Consider the following 20,504-nt stretch of genomic DNA (forward strand, 5'->3'; position numbering starts at 1 on the left):
AAGAATGAGCGTGGACACATAGTTTAGAATTGGCCTCGCTCAAGCTCAACAAACTCAAAAACGAAAAAAAAAAAAATTATAAAAATAATTTTTAATAAAATTTTAATAATTTAATAGTAAAACTTTAATTTGACCACATTGTTTTTCATTAGCACGAGGAGAATTCGTGAGACATCCGCCGCTTTTCGTTCAAGGTTTGATGACATCTAAGACTATAGTCTGTCAAACGAAAGAAGAGCCCTGAGAAATTTGTCCAAATTGGTGTCGCCACCATCGACCCCATAGTACTTTATCAACTTGTTTTGTTTTGTCAATAGTCGTCTGTAATATAGTCTGCTATAAACAGATAGGCTTAATCGCAATAGAACCAATAAATTTTTCTATATATATTTAATATGTTTATGTTTCATGATTTTTTACGATCATCGAGTATTAAAGAATATAAAACAAAATTAACGACAAGACACCAGTTTTATCTTTGTTGAACTAGCATTACAATATATTTCAATGACATAACTTAAAGTACTTGTCCATAAGTAGTTCAGCATCAAAGCGTCTTCAGTCCACGTTTTCATCAGAGTCTTCGCTGTCTTCTTGCATATTAATTTTAAGAGGTTCAATTGTGGTTTCGATGATGGGATCTTTTTCCCAATACTCATGCATTATATTCTCGACGTGCTCTATTGCCTTGCGCCAATTCTCTGGTGTCACACGTTCAATGGCCCTCAATGTTGCATCTTTGACCGTCGAGAGTTTGAAACCAGAATTCTGCTTCGCAACGTCGTTCTTCACTTGTGCCCATATTAGTTCAATCGGGTTAAACTGGCAATGGTACGGTGGAATCCTCACTACCGTGTGACCTCTACTTTTAGCAACCTCGTCAATTTCGTACTTCAGGGTTCTGGACTTGTGACGCTTTATTATTTCATAAAGTTCACGTCGAGAATATAATGCTTGAGTATTGGGAAAAGATCCCATCATCGAAACCACAATTGAACCTCTTAAAATTAATATGCAAGAAGACAGCGAAGACTCTGATGAAGACGTGGACTGAAGACGCTTTGATGCTGAACTACTTATGGACAAGTACTTAAACTTATGTCCTTAAAATATATTGCAAGTTCAAAAAAGATAAAACTGGTGTCTTGTCGTTATAATTTTGTTTTTTATTCTTTAATACTCGATGATCGTAAAAAATCATGAAACATAAACATATTAAATATATATAGCAAAATTTATTGGTTCTATTGCGATTAAGCCTATCTGTTTATAGCAGACTATATTACAGACGACTATTGACAAAACAAAACAAGTTGATAAAGTACTATGGGGTCGATGGTGGCGACACCAATTTGGACAAATTTCTCAGGGCTCTTCTTTCGTTTGACAGACTATAATCAACTATTTTGATCTCGCGCACTCATAGAACGCCCCCATTGCCTCGATGCTTGGTTTTCAGTTTTACCTCGACCTTTACACATTTTTCTTTCGACGAAGAAACTATGTTAAAACGTCTTTAAAAATTATGACAGGCAATGATCGAAATTGTATTAAATTATTAAAACAATTTAGAATGTGACAGATCTTAAAAAATATAGTAAGAAACACGCAGTATTGTCTGTCTGTTAGTAACGCTTGATCTGTTAGTTGTAGAAATTTGACATAGATGGCTCTTACCCCTCTATCTCGATCCCTTAAAAGTCCGATTCTCTAAATTTAAAATCGAGTAAAATAAGAGAGACAAAACGTTTGTCTATCTGCGAATAACTCTTGATTGGTTGTGTTGCATGAATTAAATAAAACGTGTTCTACAACTCTTAAAATTCCAACATCTAATAGTTGGAATAATTGAATAATTAGAAAAATCCTTTTAAAGGTTAATTTATTAAATCATATATTCTAATTAGAAAACGCGAAAGAAATTCACCTTAAAGCGTTTTAAGAGCCGTATAAATTCTAAATAAAGTATCCCCGAGTTGATTACGCTTGTGAGGCCCGACATTCAAATTATAAATTGGTTTTTAACAATTTTGAACCGCATTTTAATCACCGCGTCTTTTGACGCCTAATCTCTGGGCTTCACGATCTTTCAAATAAACAGGTTCTGAATAACCTCCGCCTTTAGTTTTTAAATAAACGAGATAGGAAGGATATTTTTAAAAAGCGTGTAAAAATGTTTCACCTGCGTGAGATACTTTCTTCCCAGCAATATAGAGTTTCGCGTCTTCATTTCAATAAATCTAAATTGATAATCTGTTGAAATATTCTTTTTTTTTTCTTCTCTCCTTCATAAATCGTGAGAGACAAGGATGTATAATTCTGTTCCGGTAAATTTCAAGTCCAGTAAATTATTTTTTATTTTATAGACGGAGCGAGTTATAAAGAGGTTTTAAACCCCGGTATTAAAGGGTTAATGAAATGGACAAAACCGCTTCTTATTAAGCATGTCGAAAATTAATATTTCCATGTTGTTTTTGATAATACACGTGCAAGCATAAGTTTATGGTGCAAGTAATACTGCTATGCCTGAAGTATTGAGCATATTGAAGCTATATAATTGAGAATAGACCATTCAATGGTAGAAAAGTGGTAAAAAACACCCTAAAGCGTAGGTCCGAGTAGAATGCTACAACGCCAGGTATCATGCCTTAATTTCGTCAAAATGCTCTGTAGTCTTCACTTGCATGAGTGGTACGTACGTCAAACTCTCTTAAATGTTACCAAGGTTATGGCAGCCATACTGGTGGTTTTCAGTTTTTCTCCCGCTTTCAACCCACCAGTATGGCCGCATAAATTATGTCACGAATCTTAGCTCCTTGCCCAAACGACCGCAGTGACGTCTGAACTAGAAAAAACGTCGTATGGAAGTAGGCTGCCACGTCTGGTATTTTTATCATCGTGTTATTATATCTTGGAGGAGGAAAGTCTGATTCTGGAGTGGTAAACTCTAATGCGCTATCTAACACTAGAGGCCTAAATGTATCCACAGAACCCAAGTTTTTGTTTGGGCTTATGCTTTAGGCACTCAGAATCAAATTTCCTCCTCCAAGATTGTTCAACACGTAGATTTTAAGTTAAGGATAGATCCACTACCAGCTGAGAACTCTTCTTGGTGCGTTAAAGTATCCCTTTGAAAGACTGTTTGCACATCAGTTTTAAATATAAGCTATTTGGCTCCATTTTATTAAGTCCTCTGGTTGAATCTCATAATTAAATTTTATATTTTTTTGCAAGCTCACTTGATAAAATAGGAAATGCTGTAGCGTATGAATACGCAATGTTAAATCTCGCTAGAGAAAAGAAAAGTACTATTGATCAAGTTCACAATCTCATGAGTATCGTACTCATTACAAAAGCCGAGGTTCCTATTTATTAGCTAATCTAAAACTACCACGGATATAAGTTCATGGCCTTCATGGTTCAACGAATGTCTCGTTCTCAAGCCCACTGTGCCTTTCTGATACAATATCTACTTGGGAACTCCTGTAATTATAAAACGGTGATGTGATTTACAGACTATACAGGGTGTTTCTGCTAAGTCTTCCATAAACTAAGGGGGTTGTTCTTTGGACGATTTTGAAATTTGAATCGAAGATGTTCTATGATATTTTCCCGTCTGGGCCACCGTTTTCAAGTTAAGTTTGGAGTATTTTACGGATGACCCCTTAAATTTAATTAAAAAACTGAAAGACAATGTGAATTTTATGAAGGGATCACCCGTAAAACATTCGAAACATGACTTGAAAACGGCGGGCCGGACGGTAAAATGTCATAGAAGGTTTTCGATTAAAAACTGCTCAAAGAACATCCCTCTTAGTTTATGGCAGACTTTTCAGAAACACTATGTACCCTGTATATTATTTACTTTCCCAATTTGTTAAAGCAACGTTCAACTGATTTCGAATATAAGAAAATTTCGACCACTATATTGATTGGTTTGTCAAAACTTTTTAAATTAAAAATATGTGTTGGAATTTAACCTAATTTCAACAAAAATTTTCTCAAATTAATATTAATTTAAGTTCAAAATATATTCTACGGTGTGACACTTTTTATTCTTTGAAATGCTACAGCCTTTCTGAGAGCTATTTTGAGAACTACCCGGCAATACACGAGGTTTTGCACTTCACCTACAGGACCTCACTAGACGTCGCGATGCAAGAATCTAACATTTCACTGCGTCACTGAACAAGTAACCAACACTTCCCGAATTTCATAACACCTCTGATGGACTCCTGGTACTACTATAAAAAGGTCAACCTGTCATAGAACTGATCTTTGTCTTCACACATATTTTAACCTTACATTCCCCAGTTTCCCACAAATATCGAAAATTTCAAGAATTGTACAAAAGATTTATTCACCAGAATATGTGTTTCTGCTCTGGTAACTTACTGTAATCTAACGACCTCATCAGTTCAAAGGTCAGTCTCCCTTGCTCGGATGAAGAAAAAAATAATATCAAAACTATGGGAAATAGAAAATATGATACGTGTACCTTCAACAATTTCAATTCTTTGTCTAACAACAAGTTGTATATTAATGAACACGACGGTGCCCGAAGGGTTTCTCGCGTTCGTGCTGCGTCTTTATAAAACAATAAGAAGGTTATTCCGTATGAGAAACGAATACATTCAGACCTCTTAGGGTTTTGTACAAACATATACTACACGCAGAATCGCCTGAAAGAAATTTTAAGAAAGAATTTGACGTATAATTTGGACTGCAGGATGTATCATATAAATGGAGCGTGTTACTTCATTAATATTATGTTAGAGGAATATTATATTTAATCATTATGAAGGGAGAAAAATAATGCTTTTAGACCGAAGTTATGAAGTATTTTTTTCCGTCAATTTGAAATGATACTTTTTCAGTATAGACCTTTTTCAAAGAGATGGGGTGCAATGCAATGTCGCCTGCTTTATATAGGTATAAGACGGAACTTCCGGTATGTTAATCCAAAGGCGTAAGAGAAGGCTTCAAAGTTACCAATCCACCGAAGTCCGTTTGTTGGAAGATACAGTCTGAGCACGGTCACTGAAATTCTTAAAAACATGTCTTATCAGAAGGATATAATAGAAGAAGGATGCCACTATATATCCTCTCAATACTTTAGTTATGTAACATTATTCTTCCCAGGCTCACTCTTTTTGTTTGCTTTCCTGCTCATCAAACTTCAGATGGGCATCGCACCGTGCTAGGGTGAATTCTATAACTGTTTGATATTTACTAAATCCTCAGCAATAAACCCCCAACTTTGTCTTGACGTGGGACAACAATCGACAATCGCAAATAGAGTAATGATGAGGGAACTATTTATCGCGTATGTGACTTGGTTTAGTAACCTTGCTCCAAATGTTAAGGGATGCTTACAAATCAGGTTACAATTACCCCCGCTTTGTGGTACACTTCGCACGAAAAGATGTATTATATACTTCAGGTCTTATCAATAATTCTTACTGACAACATCGGTCTAATCAAATTCTGATGCTCCTTTACAACTGGTATTCCAAGTTTATTAAATTGAAAGTGAGTTTTTTTTATTATATTTTCAATCACATATTTGCCTCTAGCTTTATTATTTGAAATTAGATAGGGGTTCGGGCTGTACTATATATACATTTATGTCTTGACTACGTTTCTCTAAAGGGTTGTTGAAATTTAGAGGCGCCACTCACTCATCGTAATCGGTGTACACGCTGTGCCTTTCACTGTACAAAACAGATTACGCGTGATCTGTAATTAGTGTATTGAGCCCCTCGTGAAATTTGTTTGGGTGGTGACGCATGACTAGTTTATTAAGATTTGTTGAAGTTCACACGTAAGGGATGTTATTATTTTAATTTGAAAGAGGGAAGAGACAAAATAAATCGCAGTTTGATAAACAAAATAAGTGAATACTTAATTGTACGACCGCTAAAATAGTTGATCGTATGATTTTTTTAACCCAATTAAGGGTTGCAAGATAATGTTGTTAATCTTTATTTTGATTAGTTCAAGAACAAAATTGTGCGATTAACTTTAAATTCGTTTGCTTGTTCGGTGTGATCCAAAGGAAAAGCTTATGGCGGTGCAACACATTCTTCATTTGACGAGTAGCGAATCTTCGATGTTCGCCACGTGGTATTCGACCAATGGCGAACAGATATGAGAGTCAAATATTAGGTCACTTTGCTTCGGCGTTAAAGACAGGTTGTAATTTGGAATAAAGTCATATAAGATTTGCACAGAAATTATCATATATTATATTACAACAATGGGCATTTACTTATTTATTAATTACCATCTCAAGTATCTGAATTTCACAACCTGCGGTCAATGCACTAAGGGATGGAATGATCCATCTGCATAGAAGTTGGCCCGTTGAAATGAAACACTACCTATTGTATTATGCACAACCATAAATTTATGATTTACCATTAAGTTTCTATGTCTGAATGGGATATATAGAGGACAAGTCTGCCCCCCCCCTTGCAGCCTATACATTGTCTCACCATAACCTGGTATTAAATTATATCAGACACCACCGCTGCGAAACCCCTTCCTTTAGAGCTCTCTTAGTTTGAAATACGAGAATTGAATAAAAAAAACGCCTGCTCAATTTCCGGCTGAAAACGTTCCACTAAAACAATTTCAGATGGATACTTAAGGAGGTTGTCTCGCTTATGGTACTACATGTATGTGTACAACTCAAAACCCAATGTGTGAATAAATTAGGTGTAGCTATAAATAACAAAAAAATTATCCGAATATACAGGGAGTAAACTTCTCCGGCGACTAGTTTAGATACTTCTCCTAGCGCTTTGATTTCGAACACATACTTTCATAAGTATGACACTATCTATACTTCGTGATGCTAGATAGAGACTTACTGAGAGCTAGTTCAAGAACGACAAGCGAGAATTGACTACACTCGGTTTTGAAGTCTGCCTATTTAGTCTGTACTAAGCCTTTGACAGCGCCTTACGAGAATCTATGATTTTTCACCTCGTCACTTCGTAACAAGCTCTCAGTAACCAGTGACAAACTTGTGGGACATATCTTATGAACTTATGATACTTTGTAAGAAGGGTGGCCAATGACTTAGGTTCGTTTGTTTTCTTAAATTGAAGTTACTGCGGCTACTAAATAAATTTACCTATTAGGTAAGATATGTTCCATAAGTCTGTCACTGAGCTGTAAGTCTCTAGCATTACGAAGTATAGCTAGTGTCATACTTATGGAAGATATCTTATAATCTTATGATAACACGAACGCGTTAGGAAAATAATCTAAACTGATCGAGGGCGAAGTTTCCAACCCTGTATAATAGTTTTAAGGATCGTAAAATGACTGTTAAGCACGCTCGATTCGAAACATAGCACGAAAAAAACGGTTTCTAAATTATCAGGAGGAAGTTGTACTTTGTTTACTCATTCGTTAGATTATCTTACAATGTCGCAAACGTAATTCCCGGATCAAAGTGCGATTTCATTAGAATTCAGAATTAAGCAACTTGCGAAATAATATAGTAAGTCAGCCTGCCTATACTAACACTTAAAATTACATACCTTGAATTAAACGTATAACCATGTACTATAGCTATAAATGTAGCATCCATAACCCTCCTGTCTTTTGGTTTCAAAATATCGCTTTGGGGTCAAGCAGATATTGCTGATTTTCTTATATGACTTGTAGAAAAGCTTACCTTTCCATAAATTGTTTGAGTCATGGGGTTAGAAGAGAAATTTTAATTTTCTGATCGCGAAATATATTTGAGAAAGTTGTTTGTTTACTTGCATGTTTTTTCTTTATGCATAGTTTCAATTCGTTACCGAATTTGACCAAACTGCATAGCTGATATCAGTAAAGCCAGAAGTGAGATGAGACCAGAAGTACTGAGCTAACCAAATTCTTCACTCGGCGAAAGTGAATATTCTTGATAACACACCAACGGTTGGCCCTCTGGTGGCGGTTTCTGAATTTCCCCTCCAAAACGTGAGACGCTCGCGGTGGTAGACGACCGAACTAGATTCAAGTACCCGCGTCCGTGTTCCGCGACTTTAGGTTGAGGGATCTACTATCAATGCTAGAGCCCTTCACTTCTAGTCTCATCTCACTTCTGGTAAAGCTAGAAGAAGGGTTTAGAAGTAGTTTGCTTGAGCTCCCCAAGGTTGGGTCCACGAATCCACAGTCATTAAGAGTGTAAAAACATCCTATTCTAAACTCTTAACATTTTAGCTTCATGATTAGCCCCTAATTGAGCATCGTTTTATTGAATTTGAAAGTTTTAAAAATCTTTGTTTCTTTAAAACAACAATCATGCATATACTTCGAACGGGTGGACCAAAGACTATAGTGCATAGTGTCTACAGAGACAGGAAACTCTTCTCGGTTTCCCTAGCTTAAAACACAAGGAAAATCCGGGTAGCTTAGCTAGAATGTTGTTTGTTCTACATGCACAGTCACAATTCGTTACCAAAATTGAACAAACTGCATGCTTGATATCGGTAAGACTAAAGGGAAGTGGTTTGTTCGAGTTTCTCAATGTTGGGTCCGCGAACCCCTGGCCATTGTGCCCGTTAAGAACGTTCTATTCTAGACCCGTAACATTTTAGCTTAATGATTTACCTCTAATTAAGGATTCTTTCATTGAATTTTAAAGTTGTATAAAAGGTGGGTTAGTTTCTTTAAAAAAAACCATGCAGATGCTCCCACAGATTTAGTGATTAGTGTCTACATACACAGTCCCTTAAAAACTGGGTAACTTAACTAGAATAATTTATAAAAAAATATTTTTTATAGAGTTGCATAACCTTTAAAACACTTGGAATGGCGTATAGCGACTCCTTATTTTAATTTAAAGTACAATATAGGAATTCCATGCACTAGCGTTATCAGGGGCCGGCTACACACCACCTTATGACGATCAGGCACCCGTGACAGCCGTAATCACGCCGTAAGGAGTCTAGCATTAATTCCGCGAAGAGAGATACGAAAAGTAGTTAGAGTGTGGCTAGAGATGGGCGGCACCACCATTTCCCTTATAAATAGGGGACATCGTTCAAGAACCATCTTATTATATACTTGTAAGAAGATAAAGGTGAGTCCTGCCAAGCGGAACCAAAGAAAAACAGCTATATAGCCCTTAAACGCTTATAGTCAATCAAAAAGGGGTATTACTGACGCCATGGTGTTACGGGCCCCTAAATTGGAAACTCGTTTGATCAAACGAAATCGTCTGGAGCAAGATAATTTCATTAAACACGTCTGGTGAAAGCTGACCGCGACATCATTTGTTTACCGATTAATCTAGGATAATTCGAAAGGATGTCGTAATTCGTCAACTTCCGCCATATACGGAAGTGACGTCAAGTTTAATTGGCTAGCATTAATTGAAGCTCAGTATTAAAGTATAGGTCCTTTATATAAATCTAAGCTAATCTAGAACTGACACTTTTGATATATCACTAAATCTATAGGATTTTAGGTATGGTACTTTTACACACTTATGAGCAGTTAATCTACTTATGGTGCGTGTCTTCATTATATATATTTTTTAATTACTTAAATTATTATGCCATCGCTAGCTAGAAAGCAAATATTTTAATAGGACTATATTGATAATTCTACTTTCAAAATACTTTCCAAAATAGTTCTTATAGAATATGAAATCGAGAAGCGTTAAAATCCTAAAACCATAACAACAAGTTAAGAGAGAAAGATGCTGCCATAATATACAGGATGTGGTGTGTGGTTTGGCTAGGTATCACAAAATCCAAATTTTACGTCACTTCGAATGGGTTTTCAAATTTTAAATCACCGTCAAGGTAGGTCGGTCGACACTATATGAAGTCTAAACCATGCGCAATGATCCTCCTTTTGTGGTAATTGATATTCATGGGTTGGCAACCATGGATCGATAAGAATAGGGTCAATAACACTTCACCCAACATGATATACTTTGTGGTCTGGTTATAGTTTAACTTAACTACCAGAAATTTTACGCATAATGAATGGGTCATCTGGTTATATCATTTTACAGGCAAATTGCCAAATTTGTTAAAAAGACGCAGAGTGTTATTATTATATCATTCACTGAATGACCATATCGTAACTTAACGGATATCGAAGTTTTACTGGAACCAATTATTTAACCTAAGGAAACCGTTATCGACCAATTACCCACCGATATCGACCGATTACCCAACGATATCGACCGATTACCAACCGATATTAAGCTCGAACCGATATATCGATTATAGTGCCATATTGGTCACCGATACCGATATCCTATCTGTTTATGCTTATCACTAATATAACGTGACACTATTTGCATCTGTAAGCCGAGTAAGGCCTACTCCTTGATCTGATGAAGCATGCATTGTGTTTGTATCTCGGAAATAACGTTAATCCGCGTCATCACAAAGCAACCGAAAATAAATACGCAAAACACTAAATATTGCGTAAAATATTTCTGTCATGCCTTCTGTAATCATATTATCTCATAATAATAAAATAAATACGCAACAAGCGGTTCAGGTATTTTATAGGTCGTCCCTGGAGAGCCGCAGCTTCATAATATACGCTCTCCTGTCTCGCAGTCGCAGATCTCTCACCCAACCAACGTAATAATACGTCCGTTAGAAAATACTCGGCGTCAGGTAATTTTGGTTTGCCTCATACACTCTCATTCGGTGGAGGTTTCGTCTGAAACAAGGTAGTGTAGATTAGGTAGCTGTACTTTACAATCATAGGAGAGGGGAAAAAACATTAAAGCTACACGTTCTCTTCGGCACGCTCTTCTCATATAGTTATACAACAAGGTTCTTGCTCGAGAAGGCGCCGATAAAACCGGTCTCCAGGATAAATTTCAACGTTTTTCGCGGAGTTTTGAGTACTTTCAACGGATTCCGGCGCGTTATTCGCGGCCGGGGAAGGTTAAAACTATGAGTGCCGTCAAAGTTCGTGGATTGGCCGGTATCGGTTTAGACGTGGACAGTATAGAATTTCTCCAACCGTGTCCGAGCCGCTTTCGATGTCACATATGTACCGTAGTGGACGGGAAGTTGTTACAATCCAGGTGCGGACACCAGGTATGTCCAAAGTGCGTTCGACAAGAGAACGGAACTGTTAGAGAAGTGAAATGTCCCATTGACGGAAAACTACTCAAAATTGACGAGGTATGATTACGTAGGACGCTTAATTATTTCGAATTTGGGTAATATTAAAAACACCCTACCTGGTTTCCTGGGTAGAATGCAAATCTCGGGTTTGTTACGCAAGCGTTGTTAGGGGAAACATCTTTTTTTGACCTAAATTTTTCAGCTATTTTTACCCACGAATGTAGGGTTTACGTCGCAAGTATCTTTTATTTCGTTGATATGTGGGAAATACCAGTTTTATTTGTAGTTTGAGCTATAGTAAGTACCCTATATTGAAAATGAAATTGAATATAGTACTAGATCTAACAGGAGACAGAATTAATTACTTAAATCTTATCTTAAACATAAATAATATCAAGGAACCTGTTTCTTAATCAGTATACCCAAGATCTTACTATATTCTGTTTGCAAAAAGTTGAATGTGCGGTGTGGTCTGTAAGCATACATTTTAAATCACGAGTTATTGATACACATTAAAACCTGTATTTATTTCTAATCTTGATTCTTGAATTGCCCGTCAAAAAAGGGTATCTTAAGATTTCATTTTACATTTTCAAGATTGAACTGCTGTTCAATTGAAATTTTTCTTATACTAAACAGAAATCAGACATTTTAAATCTTATTTCAATTTGCGTCAGAATGTTTAAGTTAACGTGTACTCGAGGATTTAGAATTTTATCAGGAACGCTGAAGTATTTTAAAGATATTCAAAGGGGATATAACTAAACACTTTGGAAAGTGTTCTTTATTTTGAAAGTTAAGGCAATCTTGATGAGCAAAATTTGACATAAGTAGCCGTGACCAATCAAAGTATTTCATCTTGTTTCTTGTGGTGAAGAAACAATTTAAATGCAGATTAAATATTGTAGAAACTAAACATAAATATCAACATATGTCTCTTGAGTTGAGGAAGCTAGAGAAAGTAAAACGGCGTCGAGAGAGACCATCTCAAAAGCTTAGTACATAGCAAATAGGGATGGGACTGGAAACTCGCGTGTGTAGTCAGTTCTCACGTCCTTAAAGGACCGACCTAATACAGGTTGTCCAAGGGAAAAAATGGTCCGAGTTGTTTAGTTTCGGGTGAAATACTGTTGTCTATCTAGTGGGGAGATGCCTACAAAAAGATTGTAATAGAGTATGACGTTGCAGGGTTTCAATTGTTAGCTCCCTGTTGTGTATCAATAGCCGAAATTTAATCTTCAAATCATAAATTTTAGTTACCACTATAATGCACTTTGTTGTGACTATATGCTACACGGCGTTACACTGGTGTTGTAGGGGATTGAAAACCAGGAAGACTTTCCTTTCTATGTTCAGACAGTTAACAGTCTTTGGACCCATCCTTATGAAATATTTGCATGATGATTTTTCGAAACAAATTTTTTACAACTTTGAAATTCTATTAAATTATGCTTATTTAGGGATCGAACATAAAGCTAAAATGGAATGGGACGATCTTACAGGTTTAATGACTAGGGGAACCAACTTTAAGTAACTCAACCAAAACCACTTCTAAAACCTTCCTCAAATGTTATTGATATCAAGCCTGAAGTTTGGTCAAATTCGGTAACAGATTGTGACAGTGAATAATAAACAAACATACAAGCAAACCACTTATCCAAAGATAAGACTGACGCTAGCTGCATATTTTGACTTATTGAACCATCATTATAGGCTTATGTTAGTTCATGGATCTAAAAAATCACTTGAGCTAAGCAGACTATGGAAGTGCTGGCATTGAAAAATGGATGATATATAATTTCCAGTCGTTATGCAACTAAAAAACATTCCCTTTTTTGTCAAGAGACCAATAAATTGCGTCATATAATTTCGTCATTAATTTCCAAGATTTGTTACTGTTTTAGATATAAATACCAAGGTTAAAATCCCACTAGTACAGGTGTTTACACCGTATTATTTCTAAACTAAAATTACAAGGAACACCCCCAACAATTAAAAAGATAAAAAAATTAATAAATTAAAAATCAAACTGTGATGCCATTGCCATTGTTAATTTGTTTTTATAATTATACTTGGTAATGTATCTTTCCTTCGGGGCCGAGTAGAATTTCAACTTTTTAGGAAGTGGCTTTTTTTAAGATAGTCCGGGAGCGAAGGCTTGATTTGTGGTGAAAATTAAAACTATGAACATTATGGGACTAGGCAAAAAGAGTCAAGAATGACAAGTCGTTATTTTTAGAATTAATTAGTGTTAACAGAAACACATTGAAGTGAAACAGGGAATTCTTGTGGGGTGTTTTATGAACTTGTACCATATCCTTTTATCGATGACACCTGGGTCCTACAAATCAGTTTACTATAGAGTACCCCGTCTAAATTGTGTGAACGGGAGATAAAGATTAGGCCTACCTGTATCTGTATCGCTTCAACGTTATCTTGATGTTATCGTGGAAGAACTGATCATGTTACGATAGGGGTAGAAGTTTATTTTGTTGCCATAAATTGAATCAAGACTACACTTAACTAAGGACAGATTTTTTTAATTAATGTAACAGATTAATTCTGAGAAATTATATACGGTTTAATTGTAAAATAACGAATCTTTAACTAATTTCGTTTATATAGCCGTAAAAAGTTTTTATGGAACTTATTGATATTTCTAACGTATTCAAATGTTCAATAAATCGGAAGTCCCCAAATTAACACCGATAAATAAGTTTTAAAATTGTGAAAAGTTAGTCATATCATAAGTTTATAAGATATGTTCCATAAGTATGACACTACCTATACTTCGTAATGCTGGAGACTTACTGTGAGCTCGGTTTTGCAGACCATCTTGCTATTTAGTCTGTAAAAAGCCTTTGACAGCTCCTCACCAGGCATCGCTTTACGAGAATCTGTGACGTTTCACCATGACAAGCTCTCAGTAACCAGTGACAAACTTATTGAACATATCTCATGAGCTAATGGTCATATTAACTCGTTGCTCTGGCTCCCGGACTATGCGAGAGAAATCAGTCTTTTGGAAAGCAAAGCATCCTCCTTTAGTTTAAGAGACTCCCTATAGAGCAGCGTAGCACGTACTAAGCCGATATCCAAAACGTGCCATCCTTACCAAAAAACGAGCTCTCTCTCTCGATCTTTTTAATCTCATATTTTTCTTTCGCGATTCATTTTCTTAGCTAAAACGAGAAGAAGGAATTTCGGACGTCCTGAAGCTGGAAATCTTCTGTCCTTATCGAAAACGAGGATGTAAAAGGTCAATGTCTCTTCAGTCTATACAGGTAAAATAATAGAAATGCTTAACGAAATGTAAAATATCTCCGACCTTCATAAAACTATGGCTTGAAATGTGGAAGATCATTTTTGTCCGTCATTGGCTTAATCCGCATTTAAATTTTTAACAGAAAAATAGTTTACATCAGTTTGAACGTTTTGAGACGCCTTACTGCTGATACTTAATTCTTATTGATTACCTTTTCAAGACAACTGTCATTCTAATTCCACTTGATTCTTATAGCTTTTTATTCTTTTATATTTAAAGCAAGTCTCGGCTGTGGTTTAGTTAAAACAAATGCATACTGATTCCCATGCAGTCGAGTGGGGTAGTTGACTGCCCCGCTAAGCTTAGCAAAGGCTAGTTTAGCTACGTCCTCATGAACGGGTTCTGATTGGTTAATGCCTTTGGCTAGGTAAAATTGGTGCGTAGAAGATTAGCCTACATGTTAGGGGCGTCTCAGGAGCCAACATTTGCTTTAATTGTTCAATAGAGGATAATGCTTGATACTGCTTTCTTATAGGTATTTTCACCCATGTCAATTGATAGCATGTTCAAACTTAATCATCCATATTTAGTGTTTCTGATGCCATTATTTAAACTTCACAATACCCCTTACATTTAATCTTCTTTGCTTTTTGTTCCTGTCTGCCTCTGTTCCCTACTCAGTATTTAATACTGCATTCTTTAGCATTACTTTCACATTATTATCACTCATACCTACGCTGTCTCTAAGCGAGACGTTTTAGCCATATAGTTTATTACGTACTATAAAACGCTGAAATATACTTGAATTACTCCTTTAACTATGTTCTCCGTATTAAATTAAATTATTTAACAAAAACATGGTGAAAAATGTTAAGTTTGAATGTTTGATAAAGCAATTCGTATGAACTGTCAAGAATATTTAGCGTCAAGTTATGAACTTCTTATAAGAAGATGACCTTCAAAAGAACAACTTGAAACTCGCGATGTTCGAAGGAAATTGCTCAACGATCTTTAATTTAAAACAATGAATCTTTTTCTACTTCGTTAATTACAAATTATCCCCGTTTCATTCTTTAGTCTCACGTCAAATCTTGCGGGTTCGTTCCCTTGTTATGTCCATGCGAATGTGGCTTGGAGCTCTCCAGGAGGGAACTAGCTGATCATTTATCGACGCAGTGCGACCAAAGACTGACACCTTGTCAATTTTGCGAGGACGAAATTCCATTCAGGGATCACGAGGTGATTGAACCGTATTCGTGACTAGGAATAATGATTACTTATACGCGGAATACTGACATTGTTACGATATTCTATGTATAGGAACACTTGAAGTGGTGTGCCAAGAAGCCAATTGTTTGTCCATTTTGTCACGCTGAAACGACGCAGGAGCAAGTGAGTGTATTTGTTTTCTAAGTGATGGATAAATCGGGACACCTTGAATCAGTCTGGGAAATAAGGATTTTTTTAAACTAGTTCTATTATCTAGTTTCTAAAAGACTAAACTGGTCCTAGGACTGTTCCCTCTTAGTTTTCATATAGATTTGCAATTAACAAACTGGTCCCGAGGGCCATTAATTAACCCCTACTTCGTGAATTTAAAAACTGGTCCAATCAATTATTAAACTGATTTTGAACCTGTGGACGTGTGCTTTTCCCCGGACTGTCTTGAATTATAGTGGTAGTGGGTGAACCGAGGTGAACTGAGGAATCAAATAATTGTCAATTTTTAAACCAAATTTTAAGATTTTTAGGATATGTACTATATTTACACTACTACTATATTTACACGAGCAATATTTGTTTAATAATTCTACTTTATGAATAGAAATATAATATGTCCCATGAAAACAGGTATTTTCAACATTCCTACCAAACTGCCAAAAACTCTCACCGCCACAGATAGACTTAGTTTAAGTTCATACATATCACTCTGAATGGCGTAAACACTATCCAACCTCTACTCAGTACTCACCAACTGTATATACATAATTATTTTAGTTAAAAACGTAAGCGAATATAAATGATAAGGCTGGTTCATCTGAGTGCTTAACCGTGTGTGTCAATACAATGGTATCGTATTTTCACTCTCGTTTTCAACTTCCGGGAAAAACGATTTCGAATTTATTCTGTCCTTGGCATTCCCTCGATCCGCTTTCAAACAATATAACCGGCACCCTTTAGACATAATACTAAAAAAATAAAACGTATTTTTTTCGCATAATAATGGTATTTTATTATATAACTCTCCGGAATCTGTACCAATAATATAACTCTCCGGAATCTGTACCAATAATTTAACTTCGCGGAATTTTGATCGCTTTTTCGTGGCCGTAATTATGGCAATCCCCTCATTGTCTGCTTTTTGAATTTTCCAGGCGTCATCTCACGAAACTAAATGCCCGCAAAGACCCAGACTGTGTCCCTTATCGGGGTTAGGATGCGCTTTCAAGGTAATTTATTCATTTCTTTCAAGAATATGAAATGGTTCTTGTTAGAAAACGTAAGGGATAGATTTAATTTTAGAAGTAGGAATGGAGAACGGGTAGTATTTACGACAGTTCGACTTATAGCCCAGTATAGAGCCCCTCCCTCCAATACGTAACGAAAAGTTTAAATTAACTTATTGGCTCACTTAAACTACGTTTTTGTGACGTTGCTGACGGGGACGGCGAAAAATAAGTAATTCCTTTTCACCTCTGTCGCTATGACCCGCCTCTTCTTTCATGCCCCCCGTCATGGGGAAGGGGGTCCGGGACTTTGACGCGCGCCCAGATTACTCTGTTCTCCATTCCTACTTCTAAAATTAAATCTACCCCCAAAACGGTTTAACGTTGACTAGCACATATTAATAATTACAGTACAAATTATACGTAGTTTTCAGACTAGGAGGATCGATACCATTTACACCAGGAAGCCAAGCTACTTGGTATTGCACTTTGTCTGCCAAGTAGTCTGGCCTCCTGGTGTAAATGGCATCATTACTTCTAGTCTGAAAACTATCTATAGATGACTTCAATATTCAAGGGTACCACAAGTCGCTTGATAGTAGTAAATTGTTCTGTTGGCTGGCGACACATTGTAAGGTGGAAGGCGTATCCATAGGGTACGCAAGCGATTTGTGGAACCCTTTAAATATGTTCTGGGGAATTTAGCAAACACTTTCGCAGCCCAACAGATTAGGCAAGCCAATTTAGATTTTAGAAAGAAAACCAGAAAGATCGTATCAAAGCATTCAAAACTAGCAACTTAAACCATACTTTCTCTTTTAATGTTCAAACTGTAGAAATGGTTTCAATATAAAATTTTACATACTTTCTATATTGTTCAATATTTGGGAAAATACCCTTAAAGCCTATTCTATACAGAATAGTGAAAAGCAGGGAATACGAAATACACATGACGTATTAGCGTATCTTAGTCCCCGACTTTCGCAGTATTTCATCTTGGCCAGTGAAAAAACTACTCTGTGAAGGATGTTTGCTAAATTTCAAACCAAGTTTCGCGCCATGATTCAGAAATAATAATGCGTTCTTTAAGTTAGTAATTTAAATGTTTTGGCCACAAATTTAGGGTACTTCTCAAGATCTTCAAGAACACGAAAACGCCGTTAAAGAACACGTTAATGTCTTGGCCTCAGCTGTGATAGCGAATCGGGAAAGCCTTCAAAAGGTGATAGACATCCTAAACGACCTCAACACCCAAGTCAATACGATGCAAGACGAGATCAAAGTCGGTTTTTTTTTACTCTTTCATTCTGAGTTTTTCTGAGCACTAACCTTTATACGATTTGCAGGATTTACAGAAGAGTGATAAAACAGTGAAAGACTTGCAAAAATCAGTTTTATATTTGCAGAGTGAAATCAAAGTAAGTTTTAAATTTTGAAAGTACGAAAGTTTTCTCATCCCGTACAAAACATAATCTTGTCTCATTGGCTGTCATAGGAAACTCTTTTTAAATGTTTATTCGCTAACATATTTCGATGAATCTAAGAGTTTAAGCATGTTTAAGGAACGGGGATAAAACATATTGCATTCCATCTTGCTTTTCGGCGCCTGCGCTCTAGGCGCTTTATAAATTTCAATAGCCCCCTTTTTATGAAAACTATAAGTTCAGGGATGGATTTAATTTTTGAAGTAGGAATGGAGAACAGAGTAATGTGGGCGCGCGTCAAAGTCCCGGACCGCCTTCTACGGGATTGGGGGGGGTATGAAAGAAGAGGCGGGTCATAGCGACAGAGGTAAAAAGGAATTACGTATTTTTCGCCGTCCCCCGTCAGCAACGTCATCAAAACGTAGTTTAAATGAGCCAATAAGATAATTTAAACTTTTCGTTACGTGTTGAAGGGGGGGGGGGCTCTATACTGGGCTATGAGTCGGACTGAAGTAAATACTAACCGTTCTCCATTCCTGCTTCTAAAATTAAATCCATCCCTGATAAGTTAATTAAATATGTTCCATAAGTATGACACTTGGTATCACTAACTCTTGTAAAAGGTTTCCACCTCTAAAAAGGTCACAGGCTTAGCGTGGATATTCCTTTGTAGATAAAGCTTAAGTTTATTGTTAAATTTCGCCAAGTCACTCGAATGATTATCAATTCACGTTCAATTTTGTCAGACATAAATTCGTAAAAATTCGCTATAGCGTAGTTCCGAATGTTTTGCGAATTCACTGAAACTCAAAATTTAAGTCAAAGACTTAAACCGACTAAAATATTTCCTAAAACTATTAGCGATGTAATTTTATATCATTTCAGTCATTACATCTTCGTGTAGATGATGATCACGGAAAAATAAATTCACCAATTCCACGAGGTCTTTTCAATCACTCGGATTCCGGTAGAAATAGTCCCGCAGGCAGTGATATCAGCAGAAAGCAAAGTGCCCCGCCAACTCCACTTTAAAAATCAACAAACATCAAAGTGTCATTTCGAATCTGGAGGATAGTATAGTTTTAGTAGCCAAATGAAAAAGAAAACTCTTGAGAATGCACTTTGGGCGGATTGGTTTTTGTGGAAAAGAAACCGGACGTTTCGCCCACACGTAGTGGCAACCACCTAACGCAAAGAAACCACTAACTGCACTTTTTGAGTCCTTGTCACTTCGTGTGACCTCCACCCTCATTTAACAAAAATTCCCTGAAATAAAAAAGACCCTGAAAAAAAAAAAAAGAGTTCAAAACTTTATTAAATTTTATAATTTGCGAGAAGCAAGGCGTTTTCTTCTAAAGATCTCTATTGAATCCGCTCTCTTTTAATTGAGAAAAAGTCAAAAAGAGACGCGAAAAGAATCAATTTAGCCATATAGTTAATATAAAATGCATTTTCCGTCCATAATTGTACTTAGCAGTCCACTATTTGAAGTAAAATGTTGAAGATATGAGTTCTGTGCTTAAAGACAAGGCAACAAGGGGCATATCCTTTCGGACTTCTTGTACAACAATTACAGATTTCTCATTACGTTTTTAGTACAGTCAAGGGTATAATGTGTACAAATTACCATCAGTTCTATTAAAGTCACCTTGATTGTCGAGTTTAGGAGTGCTTCCAACCTTGCGCACGACCTCGAACATGTTTATTTTGCTTCATGTAATGGATTTCTTATGTTACTAAAAATATTTGTCAGGAAAAATTAAACACTAGGACAAGGAGCATTCAATTGTCCTTATGTGATGTCTTGTGTCGGGAAATCATGGATAATTTTAGTTAAGTATAACTTTTTGTGTTAAATATTAAAGTTGTGTTTTAGAGAGGCTTTCGATTTTATACGAATTTTTTACATTTTATATGCTTTTATTAAAATTCGTTATACATAGAATTTTTGTCTTTGTTGAATTATTGAAAAAATTATAAATTATCATGGATCCGTATGTAATAAACAAACGAATTTATTAAAACACGTAACTTGGAAATCTATAATGTGATTTAAAATTAGCGCCACTCAAAATATTTCCGTATTTCTCTAATGCCGTTTTCCACTGGCATTTAGCATGGAGAAGTCTTTAGGTAGTAGAAACAATATTTTCCTTTAAAAACTATAACGTTGAAGCTATGTCTCCTTTAATATTACTCCATGGTGGCATATTTCTAGCAGCCTATGGATGGAAAACGTCGTAACTTTTCTCTTCTCTTC

At 36.1% G+C, this 20,504-nt stretch overlaps 1 protein-coding gene across 2 annotated transcripts; it reads left to right on the forward strand.

The window, feature by feature from the left end:
- Positions 1 to 10,399: 10,399 nt before the first annotated feature.
- LOC149713482 (TNF receptor-associated factor 5-like) lies at positions 10,400 to 20,189 on the forward strand. Of its 2 annotated transcripts, XM_089848415.1 has the most exons (9): positions 10,400 to 10,702; positions 10,797 to 11,165; positions 14,291 to 14,392; positions 15,451 to 15,612; positions 15,694 to 15,765; positions 16,749 to 16,823; positions 17,944 to 18,102; positions 18,167 to 18,238; positions 19,130 to 20,189. In XM_089848415.1, the coding sequence occupies exons 2-9, from the start codon at positions 10,932 to 10,934 to the stop codon at positions 19,274 to 19,276; spliced, it is 1,023 nt and encodes a 340-aa protein (XP_089704541.1). In that variant the 5' UTR covers positions 10,400 to 10,702; positions 10,797 to 10,931; the 3' UTR covers positions 19,277 to 20,189. The 2 variants fall into 2 exon arrangements, with proteins under 2 accessions (XP_089704541.1, XP_089704532.1); XM_089848406.1 differs by lacking the exon at positions 10,400 to 10,702 and having other exon boundaries at positions 10,713 to 11,165.
- The last annotated feature ends 315 nt before the right edge of the window (positions 20,190 to 20,504 follow it).

Source organism: Phalangium opilio, unplaced genomic scaffold (assembly GCF_054372755.1).
Source record: "Phalangium opilio isolate 3A_F unplaced genomic scaffold, DU_Popi_V2 ptg000009l_1, whole genome shotgun sequence".
Classification (NCBI taxonomy): Eukaryota; Metazoa; Arthropoda; class Arachnida; order Opiliones; family Phalangiidae; genus Phalangium; species Phalangium opilio.

Coding starts and splice junctions, on each gene's coding strand:
- LOC149713482 (XM_089848415.1), top strand. CDS start 10,932: ATGAGTGCCGTCAAAGTTCGTGGATTGGCCGGTATCGGTTTAGACGTG. Junction 11,166..14,290: donor AACTACTCAAAATTGACGAG/GTATGATTACGT, acceptor TCATTTTCTTAG/CTAAAACGAGAAGAAGGAAT. Junction 15,766..16,748: donor CTGAAACGACGCAGGAGCAA/GTGAGTGTATTT, acceptor TGAATTTTCCAG/GCGTCATCTCACGAAACTAA.